At 37.6% G+C, this 16,716-nt stretch overlaps 1 protein-coding gene across 1 annotated transcript in view; it reads left to right on the forward strand.

Annotated features, from left to right (window-relative positions):
• The window catches only part of MARCHF1 (membrane associated ring-CH-type finger 1), an 86,429-nt gene extending 78,309 nt beyond the window's left edge, over positions 1 to 8,120 (forward strand). The window contains exons 5-6 of the mRNA XM_062493692.1: positions 5,505 to 5,652; positions 7,789 to 8,120. Of these exons, the coding sequence (XP_062349676.1) occupies positions 5,505 to 5,652; positions 7,789 to 8,090 (450 nt within the window). The 3' untranslated portion in view covers positions 8,091 to 8,120. The remainder of the gene's footprint in view (positions 1 to 5,504; positions 5,653 to 7,788) is intronic.
• Positions 8,121 to 16,716: the final 8,596 nt, after the last annotated feature.

Below are 16,716 nucleotides of genomic sequence, written 5' to 3' on the forward strand. Positions count from 1 at the left end.
GTTAAAAAGTCCAGGCATTCATCACATGTTGCAAAGCAGCCCGTTAACTTCACCTTTAATATTTCACATGCTCAGTGCTGAGCCCCTGCGGGAGACCTTCAGCTGTGGAGGTGTGAATCTGCAAACCCGCAGTAGAACTGCAGCTGCCTCGGGACATCTGTGTAGACAAAAATCTGTAGCCAGCGTGGCAGAACATTACCATGAACAGGAGGCAACACGTGGACACAGGGTGGTGGATGGGAGCAGGCAGGCAACAAATCTACAATGCAAAGGTGGGGAAAAGAAACGCAAGCAGCAGAGTTTGCTAAGTGCCACAGTGAGGTGTGGAGACAGCTTTTGTACGAGGAGTGTGAAGCTTTTGGTTCTGCAATGGGCCATCATGAAACCACTTTGCACAAAGTGTAATGTATAGGAAGAGATTAAAATTGCAGATATGCTTCGGTTAAGCAGAGAGGCTGTACTGGACTGTAGGATATGAAGCAGCTTCCCCACACTTTCAAGGATTGGTTTCAGGAGGTACTAAAGAAAATAGCCATAATTATTTGTCACATATTGGTTAATCAAGCTTTTATTAGAAGTGACACGCTGGGAGACAGATTTTTATCTTTTAAAATGAGAGATTTTCTCAGGAAAGGGAAGTGGTTGGCTACATACGATTTAAAGTTCCCTGTATGTTTTAGAGTTTGTTGTTTTTCTCTTTATTTTTTTTATTTCTCCAGAAGACTCATGACTACATTTTGCAATTTTAAGAGTGGATTTAAAATCAGTAATCATTCTCTCGAAATTTCTGAGTGAAACTGTCTTTTGGAAACAAAAGCAAAACACAAGGTAGAAACCTAGAACAGGATACAGTTTTACAGCAGCCACTTTGAAGATTATTCCAAACTTCTCTGGCAGTAAAGCATAGGAATTCCAACTGAGATGCACGTTGTGTCTTAGAAGCAGATGTAAGTAGCAGTTGGGGTGGGACGAGTGTTCCTATCACATTCACAAACCAGCTTCTTTCCATTCTTGGTAGGAGCCTGTGAGTCAGGCAGTCTCCTATCACCCTCCAGTGGTTTTCAGAGCACAGTGCAAGCGACGTGTTCGGAAAGCTTATTCAAAAATCAAAATCAAAAGGGGGCGGGGGATATGCCAAGCTTTCTGCTGGGGACACGTATGTTATACTTTGGATTTGTTTGGTGACTTGTGTAAAAGGTCTTTTGGTTCTAATTAGATGTTAAAAAGTGTTCTAGCACACTTGTTCTGTGAAGCATTATGATACTCATGCAGTTGCTTGCATTTGCAGGACGTTAAGCCATCTGCACTGATGATTTCCAGTCTGTGTTTGTATTGCTGCCAGGATTTCAGAACCTGTGGGTGTGACAGTTGGATATACAACAGTGAAGCAGTGTTTTTTAGGGGGCTGGGCAAAAGCTACAGGTTTTTCTGTTAATTTAGTCATTTATGAATGACTCAATAATTTGAAAGGCATTATAAATGTCTCCTCTGGCTGTAGTCTTCCATTTATTTCTCTCGCTACAGTCTCTAGAGCACCTTAGGAGTATTAACATCTACGTTTCCAAGGAAAATTGCATCTGTGTATTTAATTTTGTGCTGTTTTTCTGTCCTTGGTAGCATCTGATATTCTATCCATGGCATGTCACAGTGTCATCAACCCAATTGCTGTGTTTTCTTGGAGATCACTGATCAATATAATAAAACATGACGCAATTTATTTTTATCTTGCGATTATGAATGTGGAAAGCCATGAAAACTGCACAAGCTTCAAAACACAGCAGGGATGAATTTATCAGAGGTTAAAGACGCATTAATGCACTGTGTGACATGAAAGGTAGCACCTGCCAAACTTCCCACACAACCTTAGGCTGTATCACATCCTGGACTATAAAGCACAAGTAAAAGGGTCTGATGCTTTTATTGCTCAGTATATTGTTGTCTCATCCTTTGTTACGGATTTTCAAGCAATTTTTATTTCAGATAACCAGGCAAGTTGGTGCTAAAACTTAAGTTAATTTTTTTATATAAGCCTATTGCAAAAATCCTTAAACAGGGAATGGCACTTTTCTGCTCCAGGACAACATAAATTGCTGGCTCATCTACTAACATCACTCATCTAGTAGAGATGAGTGACATGACAGTAGACACAAAGTACTCTCTGTTCAACCAACCTAAAATACGTGAGTAGGATGGGAAACTTACATCAGCTACCACTGGGATCACCAGAAGTACAGCACAAAGTTTAAGTGTGTTTTGCCTTCTGAGTTCAGCACATCATCACGATTGTTGAGAGAATTGTGACTGCAGCAAGCGCAGGGCAAAACAAAAGAGCAGCTTTGACGCACACTGTGAACTGTAAAATGCTCCCAGGTATCTGTCCGTGACAGACAGAGTCTCTTCTTGGACCTTATTCCTTTCCTGTATCCCAAACTGGGAGTACAAGATATTCTGCAGTCTTCCAGTCCCGGAATCCCCTCTGCCCTGGCGACCTCTCCCAGTGTCTTGGCAGCCCTTTCTGTCTGGTGTGGCAATGTGTGGGGATAGAACAGACAGACAGGCAAGGCAGGCTCTCTTGTGGGAGAAGAAAAGGGGCAAGATGGAGGAAGCAGAGTCCAGTAGGCCTTGGCTTGCCTTCTGGCTGGATTTGATCATGGGATGATAGCAAGAAGGCCTGCTTCAGCCAATTTCTGCTGGCTTCCTCTCCCGAGATACCTTTCTTGTAAATCTCAGCAGAATTCTGTGAGCTTGAACGTTTATTTACTTATTCTGCCTGTTGGTTGGTTGATTTTTGTCTGGGTTTTTTCTGCCTACAACATGTTTGCATTTAGACTAATGGGACCAGCATTTGTCTTTGACTGGGCATTCAGATCTACACTAAGGCTTTTGAGTATGTTAGAGAGTAAAATGGCTATAAAGAGACTGCACATACACATGACAATAAAAATTCTGCAGTCTTCTCTCCAACAGACCAAATGACGTAGCATCAAAGTTGAGATAGCAGTCAAAATCTGTTTCAGAACAAATCATTCTTCATTATGTTCTATGTTGATCTCTCACAAAGCATCCACAGGTAAGTGAAGGGTTAAGGTAAAACCCTTTCTTCCATCTGGACAAAGACAAGGTTTCTTTCTTTGGAAAGAAAGTCTGTTACAAGACTTGTATTGAATTTTCACTGCAAAAAGAAGGAAAGTCTCCAGGTCAAAGGCTGTGTAACCTGGTGACTGTAATGATATAAGACTGTGATAATGCTACATATTGTCTGGTCTGACCACTGAATATTATCTACATGAACTGTAAGGAATATAGAGTTTTGGGGGTTTATTACTTAATAGAAATTCAAAAGAAACCTTTTTTTTTAAAAATTTCCTATTATTCCAGACTGCATAGAAAACCCAGCAAGCTTAGTTTTCACTCAAAACTAGATATATCAGAAACTCAAATGAGGTCTCTGCTAGTAAATAAGACAATGGCTCTAACTCTTTGTATATTACTCGGGAAATATTTACATTTTTCTAAACAGCTATTTATGCTTTATGTTCATGAAGTGTGGGAGAAATGATTCTTGAGATACACCACCAGGACTGCTGCATCCAGCTCTGGGGTGCCCACCCAGATCATGTTGGAGAGAGTCCAGGAAAGGCCACAAAAAATATCAGAGGGCTGGAACACCTCTCCCATGAGGAAAAGCTGACAGTTGGTATTGTTCAGCCTGGAGAAAAGAAGCCTCTGAGAATTTATTGTGGCCTTCCAGTACCTAAATGGGGCCTGTAAGAGAAACGGAGCAAACTTTCTAGCAGGACTTGTTACACTAGTACAAGGAAGTAATGATCTTAAACAAAACAAAACAGAAAAAGGTGTATTTAGAACTACATTTAGAAGAAACTTCTTATGGTGAGAATGGTGAAGCAGTGGAACAGGTTGCCCAGGGAAGTGGTGAAGTGGTAGGTGCCCCATCCTGGGAAACATTATGGTCAGGTTGGACAGGACTCTGAGCAAGCTGGTCTAACTGCAGATGTGCCTGCTTATTGCAGGGGGGTTGGACTGGATGACCCTTAAGGTCCCTTCTAACCCAAAATACTTTGTGATTCATAGAATTTTGACAAGGGCTAGAAAATGTTCTAGAGATTGTGTTTTGAGGCAACAGCTCTGAAACACGCAAGATTTGACTGCCATTAAAGACTGAAGTTAATCTGGCCTGCTATGTCCTGCTCTACTGCCAGGAGGAAGTATTTCTGTGAGTTATTCCCATTGGTGACATGGCACTGACCCTCCTCAGGTTTTACTGCAGTTGTGCTCCTTCAAAACATGACAGCAAAGAGTGTTCATAGTAGAATGGCTGTGTTGGTTCAGGTTAAAGGCTAAACCTGGCATCTCCAGCCCTAGCCTTAAGGATTTTAGAAAAATTTGTTATTTCCCAGAAACAAAATTTTTAAAAATCCCCAACAGTGAAAACAGCTAATAAAACCAAAGCAATCCAAAAACCTAAACAAGGAAAAGCAAGACAAACTCACAGCTTGGCAGTAAATGTGCAGCATGGCAGTGCTCTGCAGAGGCTGGGGTTGCTGTCCTAGCTGTAGCAGGTGGCAGCAGTGTTGTGGCACTGAGCTGAGTCCAGCTCAGTCCAATGTTCACAGGGCCACAAGGAGGTGGCACTCACATCTCATGCTTTGTACTGCTTTCCTTCCTCAGATGCCAGTACTGACTCCAAGATTATCCATCAAAATAGAGGTGTTTTTCTTTTAACTTCTCTATTCTTTCATCTGTTTTCAAAAGCAAATGTTTTAGGAAAGAAGGGTTTTGTTTTGAAGAAGTGCTGGGAAAAAACCCATGTCACAAGTGAGATTAAAAAAAAATAGCCTCAAGGGCTCCATTGTTCAATTGCAGAGAATAGCATATTTCATCTTAAAACAGCCTTAACTTAAGACAGGATTTAGCACCATAATTCACAGACACGTGCCTGGAAGAATATCCTTGCGTTACTGATGCTATTATATATGATCATTTCCATGTAATCATCTTTTCAAGTTTATTGAATTTAATCCTCAATGCAGTTGCGTTTCTTGTGCTTTTATTTTGTGGGAAGACTGTTACATAACTGCATTCCTATAATTTTAATGCATATTACAAACAAATGTTTGGGCTTTTTCTTCTCTCACCACCAGAAATGCAAATTTAAAGTAAATATTAATCTTTTTACCTGTCAATTAACATGTTATGGCTGTACTGTAATGAAATTACTTAAGGTATCGTCCACAAGCAGACAGAACAGTGTTCTTCATTCCTCTGAATATGTGAAAATGAGATCATTGTGAATTTTACAGGGGCAATGCACATACTCCTGTAATTCCAATTACCAAAACTAAAGGATTTGTTAGGGTAATTTGTAATTTTATTATTGCTTGTGTTTTTGGTAGAAAGAGCCACAATGGCCTAATCAGTTTTATGTAAAATTTCACAAGTCAGATTATTTTAATTACTTTTTATATTTTTTTTTCTTATTTCAGTGGGAGAAATTACAGATGACAACAAGTGAGAGGAGAAAAATTGTGTGTTCAGTCACATTCCATATAATTGCAATTACCTGTGTTGTTTGGTCATTGTATGTTTTAATTGACAGAACTGCTGAAGAAATTAAACAAGGCAATGATAACGGTAAGTGTCTTTTACCTTCAGTGCTGCTGATAATGCAGTGCCTGGCTTTGAAAGGCAGCTCTGTAACCAGTCACATTCTGAATGCGTCAGTATGAAAATCTTACCTTATGCCCCAGCAGAGAGAACTCTGTAATTATTACAACAGCTTAAGTAGCCTGATGGTTCTTCCTGGGTTAATCTCCCATTATCTCGGTAATTCTAAAGCTCAGGAAAAAGATGAGTCAAGTTCAAACAGCTCAGTGCAAGTCAGCTCCTTAAATAGCAATTTATTTATATGAATCACTTGAACCTCGATAGGAAGCAAAGTACGATAGACCCTCTTCATTAACAACCCTCTTAATATGAACTTCCAAGAGACTGTCTTCCAGTTGTGTTAGTCCTTCGTGTGGGACTTGAGTAGCACTGAAAGCCATTCCTGTATCCTTTCAAATACAGTTTCACTGTGAATGTCCATGTCCCAGCTGTATTTATTCTCTGGAACAGAGAAGTCATGGAGTCTCCATCTGCAGAGATACTGAAAATCCAACTGGACCTGTGTAAAAAAATGCATGCTTAATGTTAGTAGGAGCCATACTTAGCATACGTGGAAAACATATCCTAAATTTGACTACTCTTTTCTGTTCCAAATCTAAGTTTATTTGGTCTTAAATTTAGTCTTAAATGTGATCATGATGATAAAAAGCTTTTGAGTTTTGATATGAATTGAATTTAAGCACCCTAGAGGAACAAAGGTCTCTAGCTTTGTTATATTCATGGAAAACAAAACAGGTGGAGCTTTGTGCCTTGCTAGTTAGATAAATATTTGATGATACTCCTCATGCTTGCCTTTCTTGCCTCAGAGAGGAAAATAAGCAACAAGCATCAGTAAGTCACAGATGAATACACACTACAAAGTCTTGTTTTGCATTCTTTCTAAATGGGTAACCTTATTTTTTATCTCAAAAAACCTGGCCCAGAGGACAGGACTAGGAATAGCTTTGAACTTCTATTTATGAGTACAACTATATCACCCCACTCATTACAAGGAGGAAGCTATTTCTGTAGATGAGCTGAATTTAAATAACAAAACAGCTAACAGGTATTTTTGTTGTTACACACAATGCAAAAGTCATGTTAATTATTCCTGGTAGGCTCAAGGAGTATTTATGATTTGTGTGTAGCATTCAGTATTTGCCAAATGTAATGGCTGACACTAACACATAGACAAAGAGATGCCGTGGAGCTACTTGCAACATGCAGAAGTGTGAAGAGGATGCTTTTGCCCCAAAATTTGCTTGTTGCAAGGGAGAATACTTTTACAAAAATGAACATGTATTTGTGGGGAGTAAGAAGGACATAGATGTAGTTTGCTTTCTTCTCCATTTTCTCTCTTTAAATGGGAATTGCCAAGACAAAGACAGTCAGCACTGGAAAAAAACCACTTCATAAACATACTTTGAGAAGGAGAAAAATTGAAAGCCCTGAATAATAGTAGTACTGTTTGTTAATATTCTGAGTTTAAAAATCCCGTTTTAAATGGACATCTCTAACTATTTAAAGGGTTGGGATTTTTTTTTTTTCTCTTTAGGGAAATGTATGATGCAAACCCTTTAATTACTAAACCTGACACTGGTTTATAGAAAAGCAAATTTAAAATACTCTAGAATTTACGTGGCACCAGCAGTAGGGAATCAAGTTTCACATAAATTTATTCTGCTGGAAGAAGCAGTTCTAGGTTCAACTGACCTTTTTTTCTCCTAATAACGCTCAAGTCTGAAAACATGGCAATCCTGGAAATAAATGAAAGATACAAAACTCTCTGTCCCATACCAGTTAATAAGAAAAAATACTTCCTGTATTGCCACAGAAACAGCAGCAGCCTATCTTCAATGTTAAAAGGTGGAAGTAAGTCTGAAAGAAAGCTTTTGAGAGTGGCATTGAGTTTTTTATTTGACCAAATGGTGGTCAAATCAGTTAAAAGTGGGAAGTAGTTTCCTATTCTACAGGCAGATTCTTGGCCTGCTTATGGAATAGGAAAACTATCTTCTAGAGCCACAACTGCCCCAGGCATTCTTATCAAGTGGCTTATTTACAGTATACATTACTGAAACTCAGTCCTCGATATTCAACGTATAACATAAACTTTCTATTTCAAAGGTGTCCTCGAATGGCCATTTTGGACAAAACTCGTTGTGGTGGCCATTGGATTCACAGGAGGCCTGGTCTTCATGTATGTGCAGTGTAAGGTTTACGTCCAGCTCTGGCGCAGGTTGAAAGCCTACAACAGAGTGATCTTTGTTCAGAACTGCCCAGACACCATGAAAAAACTGGAGGAGAAAAACTCTCCGTGCACTCAGCTCTTGGAGGTGAAGGATGCAGTGGTGGTGCCAGTAGCACAGACAGGTACAAACTCTCAGCTGGCAGCAGAAGAGGCGACATCGGAGCTCATGCCAGTTTGACACGGACGGTACTGCTTCTTCCCTGCAGAGTAAGCCGTAGTGTTTGCTATACTACAAGTGCTACAAGAAAGCAGAAATTACTGTGCATTTTTTCAGTTAAAAATGACACCAACCAAACAACAGAAAAATACCCCATACAAAAACCAAAACCGTACAAGGAAAATGGATCCAGCAAAGCAACTTGTTACTGTATGGAATGTGATCGTTCGTGACGTAGTTTTGCAACTAGTCAGCAAGTGTAGTGAAAGTGGAAGTGTAGAAAGTGCAATAGAGAACAGGTTTAACACACAATGCCAAACCAATGTGACAATGTACTTTTTTTTTTTCCTAACTGGGCTGGCTGGGAAAGTAGAAAACAGAAGTGATACAATGATTTTGTTTATGGAAGACACAAAACCTTTCATCTGTTTACTACTAAAAGTTGTATTTGCTATTTACCTTTTCAAAGATACACTTCAAAGGTTACCAATCCAAGTTATATGCATTAACAGAATCAAACTAAAGAGAGCTGTACTGCAGCACTCCCTCTCTAAGCCTCATATGGTAACACCTTCATGTGACTGCAGTGGAGCCTGAATGTTTGGGCAGCTGTGTCAACTACAGATATTTGAACCAGTTGCTTTTAACTACGGCTGGATTTTTGAAAAGTAAGCAGTTCCAACCAGTATAAACTCATGTCTCCATAAGCTACAGATAGTTTTTTTAAATGTCAGGGAAGTAAGTACAGAAAGGAGAGAATATGTAGATGCGCATTTAGAAGAGCAGCTCTGCTATTTGTTTTACTTTATAGGAGTGAATTAGGCATAAGTTGGATACAGAAAGTATTGAGGCAGAATTGTAAATGAAAAACAAACACAGTTTATGGCAGAATTACAAAGAAGTAAATTGTCTATTATCAAAGGTCTGAAAAAGGATGACATACTGAAGATGGAAGCTACTTTTGGTTGTATTTTCTTAAGATTGACGATACAGAAAGGTAGATGTAAGAGAACATACCTATCTACATATCTTAAGAAAAAATTAGTTTTTATCTCCTTGTTCTAAAAAGCTGGTTTTTATCTTCCTGACTGAAAAAACAGATCAATGGTTTCCTTCTGTACAGGTAAATTTAAGGTGTTAGAGATTCAACAGTTCAGTTGTTAATTTCATGTTTTGAGCACTGGAATATAAAAATGAAGTGTGAATAGCATTAAAAGGTGCAATAGATAAATGAATGTAGATATAATACTGTGTCCAACAGGGTGAATTATATATAAAGAACCAATTTTGTGATTCACTTTGGAAAACTATGGTGTTTACTACAAGGACACAAGAGCAAGTATTGACTCAGAGTTAACTCAGAGTAATTATGTACTGGTGTGGGCAAGTCTGGGGCCTGACCATAATGTGTATTTCAAGAAGAAGTTGAAAGTTCTTTTTTTAATCTTGTATTTAGTAAAGGAGGAAGAGCAAAAAAGCAAATAAAGTAATGAGTAATGAGGACAACAGAGTAGAGATTCACTTAAAGGAGGGGCATCTGCCACAATTACAAGTGAACTAGAGTTCTACAGAAGCCTTGAAGTTTCTACTGGTAAATTTTATCTTTATACGCTCAAATACAGTGAAATAATAGAATCATCCCATTCTTGCAAATATCCAAGCTGCTAAGGCCTAAGATGTATTGGAATTTATATACTAGGTATTCCTTCATGAATGTTTACTGGCTTAAGGCTCAGGGAATACTAGAAGTAGCAGTGTTAGCAAGAAGTATGTCTTTAATCAGATCATTATATACTTTTGTATTGGAATTCCTCTTGTAATTTGGCTGTGACTAAGTGATTGTTATCTGGCTAGACAGGAAACAAAACCTTGGTGCTTGAATGGGTCCTTAATACACGTCAGTTTTTGCTGTAAGTTACTCCAGGTGAGTTGGATTCATGTTGAAATTTTTCATGTAATGGCACACACTTTTTATATAAAATAATTTCCCTACTCTACAACTGCAGCTTCCAATTGTAGCAGCTTCTTATTTGAAACAACATACAAGAAAAACCAAATTATTTCTCCATTTAAAATTGTGGAGGAGACTTCAGAAGATCTTGAGAGCATGATGACACGACTAAGGAATGTCTTGTAACTGCACATGCTGCATTGGCATGGTTTTCAAAAAGCTACTTGTTAAAAGGTAAATCTCATTATATCAGACACTTAGAATTACTAACTGCATCTGAATGTTTGGAAGGATGTTTGCAATAAACCTGTGGAGTCAGTAAAATTTACTGACAAAGAACATTATTATGAAGATTAATTAAGAGCTTTCTGAAATAATAGTTTCTTACTAAGTTAAAGTAACCCTGCTTCTTTAGCCAGCTTGTTCTTTGACTGCAGTTCCTACTGAAAGTACTTTATCCCCTATTTTATCAGTTTACTGGAAAGTAATTAACATTGGGTTTTTTCCTTGAACAAGTATAAAATTCACCTTGAAGAAAATACCTGAAGATTCTGAAGCAAGGTAGCATCTGTAGCATCCAGCAAGGTTTTACATTTTTAAAAAACTCACTCAAGAGTCAGCAACAGAAAAGACAACGTGAAAACTTTTATACCAATGCCTTCAACTTCAAACACTGTTCTGGCACTCAACCATATATGCAACCAAGTTTACAGTTAATTAAATAAAAGAAAGCAGAAAGACTTCAGTTAAATTCCTCCTCTCCCTTGGAAATATTAAATGTTGAGAGCAGGAAAAGGAGCAAAAATGGGACACTGTCTGCTGAGATGGACAATGAGACAGGTCACCAGCAAGAGAGATTTCAGCTGGCTTGAAACAGCCATTAACCTTTTAAACATTACAGCATTAGCCTGTGCATCCCTCTTCTTAGATGCACTGGATTTTCCTAGCACTTTCAGGGATTTCATGCAGGATTGGAATTTGTTTCTGAAGCAGGGCACAACCTCTTCAAGGGGGCAAGGAGCTATTCCATACCACCATGCCTTGGATTCTGGTCTTCAGTAAAAAGCCAAGTACATGGATAGAGAAACTAGACAAATCCTTATCAACCAATACTTCATTGCCACACAAAGTAAAATCCTCTGTAATAATTTATTAACCACAGTATTCTATCCTGAAAAAAAAAAAAAAAAAAACAAAAAACCAATCTGAGCAGTATAATAAAGGTTTTAAGATGAAGTCCAAAGACTTCTTAATGAAGATGCAATCTCAAATAAAGAACCTTATCAAACCCACAGTGCAGCTCTGGCAAATATGCTGACAGTGAAATTTGGCCTGGCTAAACCCACAAGGGCAAAACCTGGCTCTGAGCTCCCATTAGCAAGAACAGCTTAATCTGCATTCTTGTTTAAACCAAGTTTTAATAAAGGTAGGTAGAAGTAATTTGGTATCAGGTCAGATCTGGAAGTTTAAACAAGATACTCCTGTATTCACTCCTGTGAACATGCACATTTATTTTTGTTTTTAAGTTACAAGCATTATAAACTTTATTTCAAACTGGCATAAACATACCACTTTTGACTATCAATAGCATTACAAAGCTTCTTGACTAGTCCAACTGTGCCATTCTCACACTGCTCTTGCTGAAGGTAGTGTTTATTTTTGTTTTGTAGAAAAAGCAGTAATTTCTGTCGCCAGAACCAACAGTTTATAATTTCCAATAATGCAATGAAACTTACACTCTGATGAAAATATTTTATTGTGTATAATATTCGGAACTACAAGTTTGTGTTACTTGTTTAACTCCCTCTCTTTTGAAAAAGAAAAAGTGTATGTTTTTGTGGGTGAATGTGTACTGGAAGACAGAAGGTAAGGGAAACAAAAATAATGTATCTGCTTAATGTTGTGGAAAAATGTATTTGTATTAAACAAATTACTCAAAGTACTGCAGTATTCTACATTTGTCACCTCGTTACCTAAAGCACCACATGCTGAACATGAATTGGCAAGACCACACTCTTGCAAGAACAGTGAACAATGTATTATACTCAGTTGCTTACTTAATACTAATAATACTAATATAATACTATAAACTAATAACACTATTATTATAATAAATTATAACAAATAATAAAATAAAATATATTAATAATAAAACTAATAATACTATTATATCCTATATAATACTAATAAGCTGCAAGGGGCTATTTTTGGGTACCCCACCATGGCAGAATGCTCAGGAAAATACCTCATAGTACAAAAACATTTGAAAATTCTTATAGTTGTTTAACTTGCAGGTTTCAACCCTAAAAAGAAGCCTAGAAAGCAACTGGTTTCACATCCATAGGATAATGGACAACTAGTACTGGTTTCAACTCCAGGGAGGCAAGTGGATGAAAGCTTCCTTAAGAAAGCAGTGCCTTGGTACAAACTCTTACAGGGATTTTGAAATGGCCAACACATAAAAGCTTTAAATATGGACTGGGCAGTTAAACACTTTAAAGCTAATCAGATTGTCAGCATGGATCCTGTTCCTTTTGTATTATTTTATACTTTGACTTGGTGAGGTTTTCTCCATTTTGAAAACCCTAAAGATTTTTTTTTTTAATGAAGAGGAATTTTCATTATAAAAAAAAAGCCTGTGCATCTTGTGAAGTGTAAAACCAAAGAAAATATCTTAGCTTGACTAGTTTTCTACAAATCCACCTACCTCCTTATCTTTCTCCTAGATGGTCAGCTGGGGAGAGTGGGCTATGTTTCAAAATACCACAATTCTGGCTGGAGTAAGTCATCATATGCCTGATGACTGGTAAGAATATCTGTTCAAAACACAGAAGTAATGTTCTAACAAATTTAATTCTGTATATCTAAGGCTAGCCACTTGTTCATTTTCTTAAAGCTGCTGTAATAGCTCACTACGTAAATCCAAATGGATTCACAATCCCTGCAAGATACAGAAGAAACATCATAACCAAAGAAGTTACAACAGTACAGATATATTAATTTCCAGTTACTAGCATATGGAAAAGTAGAGTCAAATTTGGTTTCACAATAAAGAGAGTAGAAGTACTTGGTCCCTAAGCCATTTTGCTTTACACACAAGAGTTTGAATCTCTTGATGAAGGGTACCATTAGAACACAAAGCCTGTTTATCTTTAGTTTGATATCTGTATACATATAACCCAGCCAATAAAATATTAAGGCTGTTCTGCATGAGCTTTCCTAAAAGTCAAAGAAATTGCCAAAAACACTGGTGTAACACATTTCCGCTACCTATGACACAGAGCTCAGAAAATAACCTCAATTGAGAACAGAAAGACTTCACTCTCCTGGAGAATGGGGACCCCGGGACAAATCTGCCCTTTTGCTACTTGCAAATACCTCTAACTGATACTAACTGAATTGCAGGACTTTTTTAACACATAGAAGATAACATATATGAAAATATAGTATTCAGTACTATTTTAAATAAACGCCAAGGAAGATAGGTCACAGTAAATTTTAAGTGCTCTAAGTAAAGAACTAATAATTTGAGGAGATACTTCTATAATGAAACATGGATCATTATATCTGTGTATGCACATGCCTGGGGTCGTGACGAACAAACTTTAATAATGGCTCACAAACAGCACAGAAGTGAAAAGCAAAGTAGCAGGATTCATATGGGGTCTTATTAAACTCAGAAAAGGACAAACCCAAGTGTTAATGGCTCGCAGAAGAAAGAGTGCTACTTACAGGAGCCCAAAGGACACAGTCAAAAGAACTAAATCAGTCTAGAAGTTCAGGCAAAGGCTTTAATGAGTCTTCAAGTGCCACTTTACCTCTACATTTGCTACCAAATTTTGAGAGCTGGGAAAAAAGAATATTTCATTAAAAAAGTGTGGATAAGATTTCTTGAGCACTTTGTATCTTAGCAATGGACATCACCACACTATCAGTTTTTCAAATGTGTATGGTACTGTCTCAGTTAATTGTGTGAACTTGAATAACAGCTGACATCAGTAGGATGTTTCCATTTTTATTTAGCAATATTGTTATTGCTAAATTTATTATTTAGCAATTCTGTTTTGAAAGTAATGCTGTCATTCTAGTCTAATAACTTGATTAGGTTTATTTTTCCTTTGTAACATGTAACTAGTTACATATTAAACCCTCCATTTTAATAAAACTGGACAGGATTTGCAATCAAGCAGTCAAGGCTTAGGGAACTTGATTACAGGAACATTATGTTAAGTGTCTCACCATCAGCTTATTTTTAGTTTTGTTAAAGGAACTCTGCACAGGACCTTGGAAGGTAATTTTAAGAAAACAGCTTAAACTGCAGAGCATAAATCACAACACTTCATTAGCAAAGTCCATTACCTCAATGAAACTTACTTCTTTTGGGGAAGTCCGGAAATCAACTCTAATGAATTTTGCTCTTGAAAGAGCTGGAAGACAGGAAGATAACATGTGCATTGTATCATGCTGAGACTGACCAAACAAGCCAACTTGACTCACAAGCATTTTATTACCCTTTATTAGAAAACTAACCTAGAAGGTTCCTTACATGACAGTGGACTCACAACTGATGGAAGCATCAGTCCTTTATTATCTTAAAAGATGTTCACACCTTTCTGTTTGTAAACTTCCCACGGGCAGCTCCATGCAGTACTGACTCTTTTCGTGCTGCAGGACTGGCTAACTCCTTTCTGTCCCTGTCACTACTGCCTGACGCTGTCTGTCCCTCACACAACATCTTGCCCTGTGCCGCCCCTTGCACAACCACCTGACCCTTCCTCCTCACAGCACAGCCAGCAGCCTCCAGCCAACAATTCAGAACTCCTGAGAGCATTTGTCTTTTGGGCACCTGTATGAAAGAAACTAATCAACATACAACACTTTAGAGCATTGGTATAGCTGTTTATAAAGCATGATTGGATTATAAAATTAATTGAAGAGATTCCTGCAGCTTGTCTCAGTAACAATGTTAGGCAAAAAACTCTTAAATCCACCCTCACTCCACACCTGTCAGGACAAAAAACTCTCAGCACAGAAATTATAAACAAACAAACAAATAAATAAATGGCTTTGAGGGTTTTTGTTGTTGTTCTTTCCCACTGCCACATTAATATTCTGCAACAACTCATCTGATAAATTGGTCTTGCACATCATGAGTTTAAGCCTAGATTATTTTCAATTCAAATATGAATATCTGACAGCTACATAAGATTTTTTTTCTGGTAATTCAGTATAAAAAGTTCACATGCAGACACTGTTCTTTTTTCATTACTTGTGCAGTAGGTTAACAAGACAATTTAAAAGCCAGCTAAACAAGCAATGAATATATGGACTTCAAGGAAGAAAATTCAAAAAGTCAATAAGGTCAGATCTGTAAACATGTTCTTGTAGACTGAATGAAAAATGTTCACAAAATACACAATTCCATGTATTTTACTATCACGTTAACCAGATTATTATAACATGTTATTACTGGATTGTTTCAAGGAATACAGAACCTCTCATTCTTCATAACTTTACATGACATGATAATCTTTTTGATGCACTCACCAGGATGTCAGCCTAATATACTGCAATTACTATGACACCTTCCAGTTATCAAGGTGTCTGCTCATTTTCCTTCCATATTTTACACAGTGTCATGGGAAAGTGACTCAATGTTACTACTTGTCATTTCAAACATCAGACTTTGTGTACAAGCAAAAATTCAAAATGAACTTCCAGAAGGCAAAAATCTGTCAAAGCACTGAAACAACCACATACACAAATTTAGTTCTATCCAATTACCCTGGCTCAGCTTCTACCACAGTTTAACACCTCAAGTTTTATAAATCAAAACAAGATAAATTCCACCACACAGCTCAATTCAACAAAGATATAAAAATACCAATGGTCTACCATGAGCTTCAGCACTGATCTCTCAAACACAAAGCAGTGATGCAATGGCCTGGAGGTGTGGCTGGTGTCAGAGGCCAAGACGTCTAGCCAGGTTTGAGACTCGCAGTCCACCTGAAGATGAATCACATTACCCACCCATACACGAGGTCTGTTGAAGTTACTCAGGTTTCTTCTTTAGAATCATTTAAGGAGGACAGTTGTTAGTTCTATATAACCCAAACAGATTGGTTTTCTATAATGTGAAAGGACAGCACAAGCCTATTTGTAAAAAGGGAAGAACTTAATATACACATTAACAGACTTAACACTCATCAGTAACTCTTGCTGCGCAGCTATGAAAATACACACCTGGATGTCTGTAAAAGAAATCTGGGAAACCCGTGTAACTATTTACTATGACAAGGACTTGATTGTTCACATACAGAAGTGTACTAGGGGTCACGTACTAGAAAGATCATCCACCAGGAATAATTATTTCCAAAAAAATTAACACACATCTGATCTGTGACTACTACCATGTGTACAAACAGTTCAACTGAACTGTGACTTCTGTGCCCAGACAGCCTAATATGCACTGAGATGTCCTACTTATTACCTACTGTAAAATTACCTCTAGTTTTGCCCTTGGCCTTTTGCCCTCTTTTTGAATTCATTTTACAGCTTTTGAAGTGATAATTTGCTAAGAACTTTCCTGAAAGACACATTTAAAAGCATCTAAAGAGTTGCTTCATAAAGCAAGTCTGCTATTGAAAAGTCCTGAGCAGCTTCAATTCAATTCTCAACAGAAAGGTTAGAAAAAAA

This window comes from Cinclus cinclus, chromosome 5, assembly GCF_963662255.1.
Source record: "Cinclus cinclus chromosome 5, bCinCin1.1, whole genome shotgun sequence".
In the NCBI taxonomy this organism is placed as follows: Eukaryota; Metazoa; Chordata; class Aves; order Passeriformes; family Cinclidae; genus Cinclus; species Cinclus cinclus.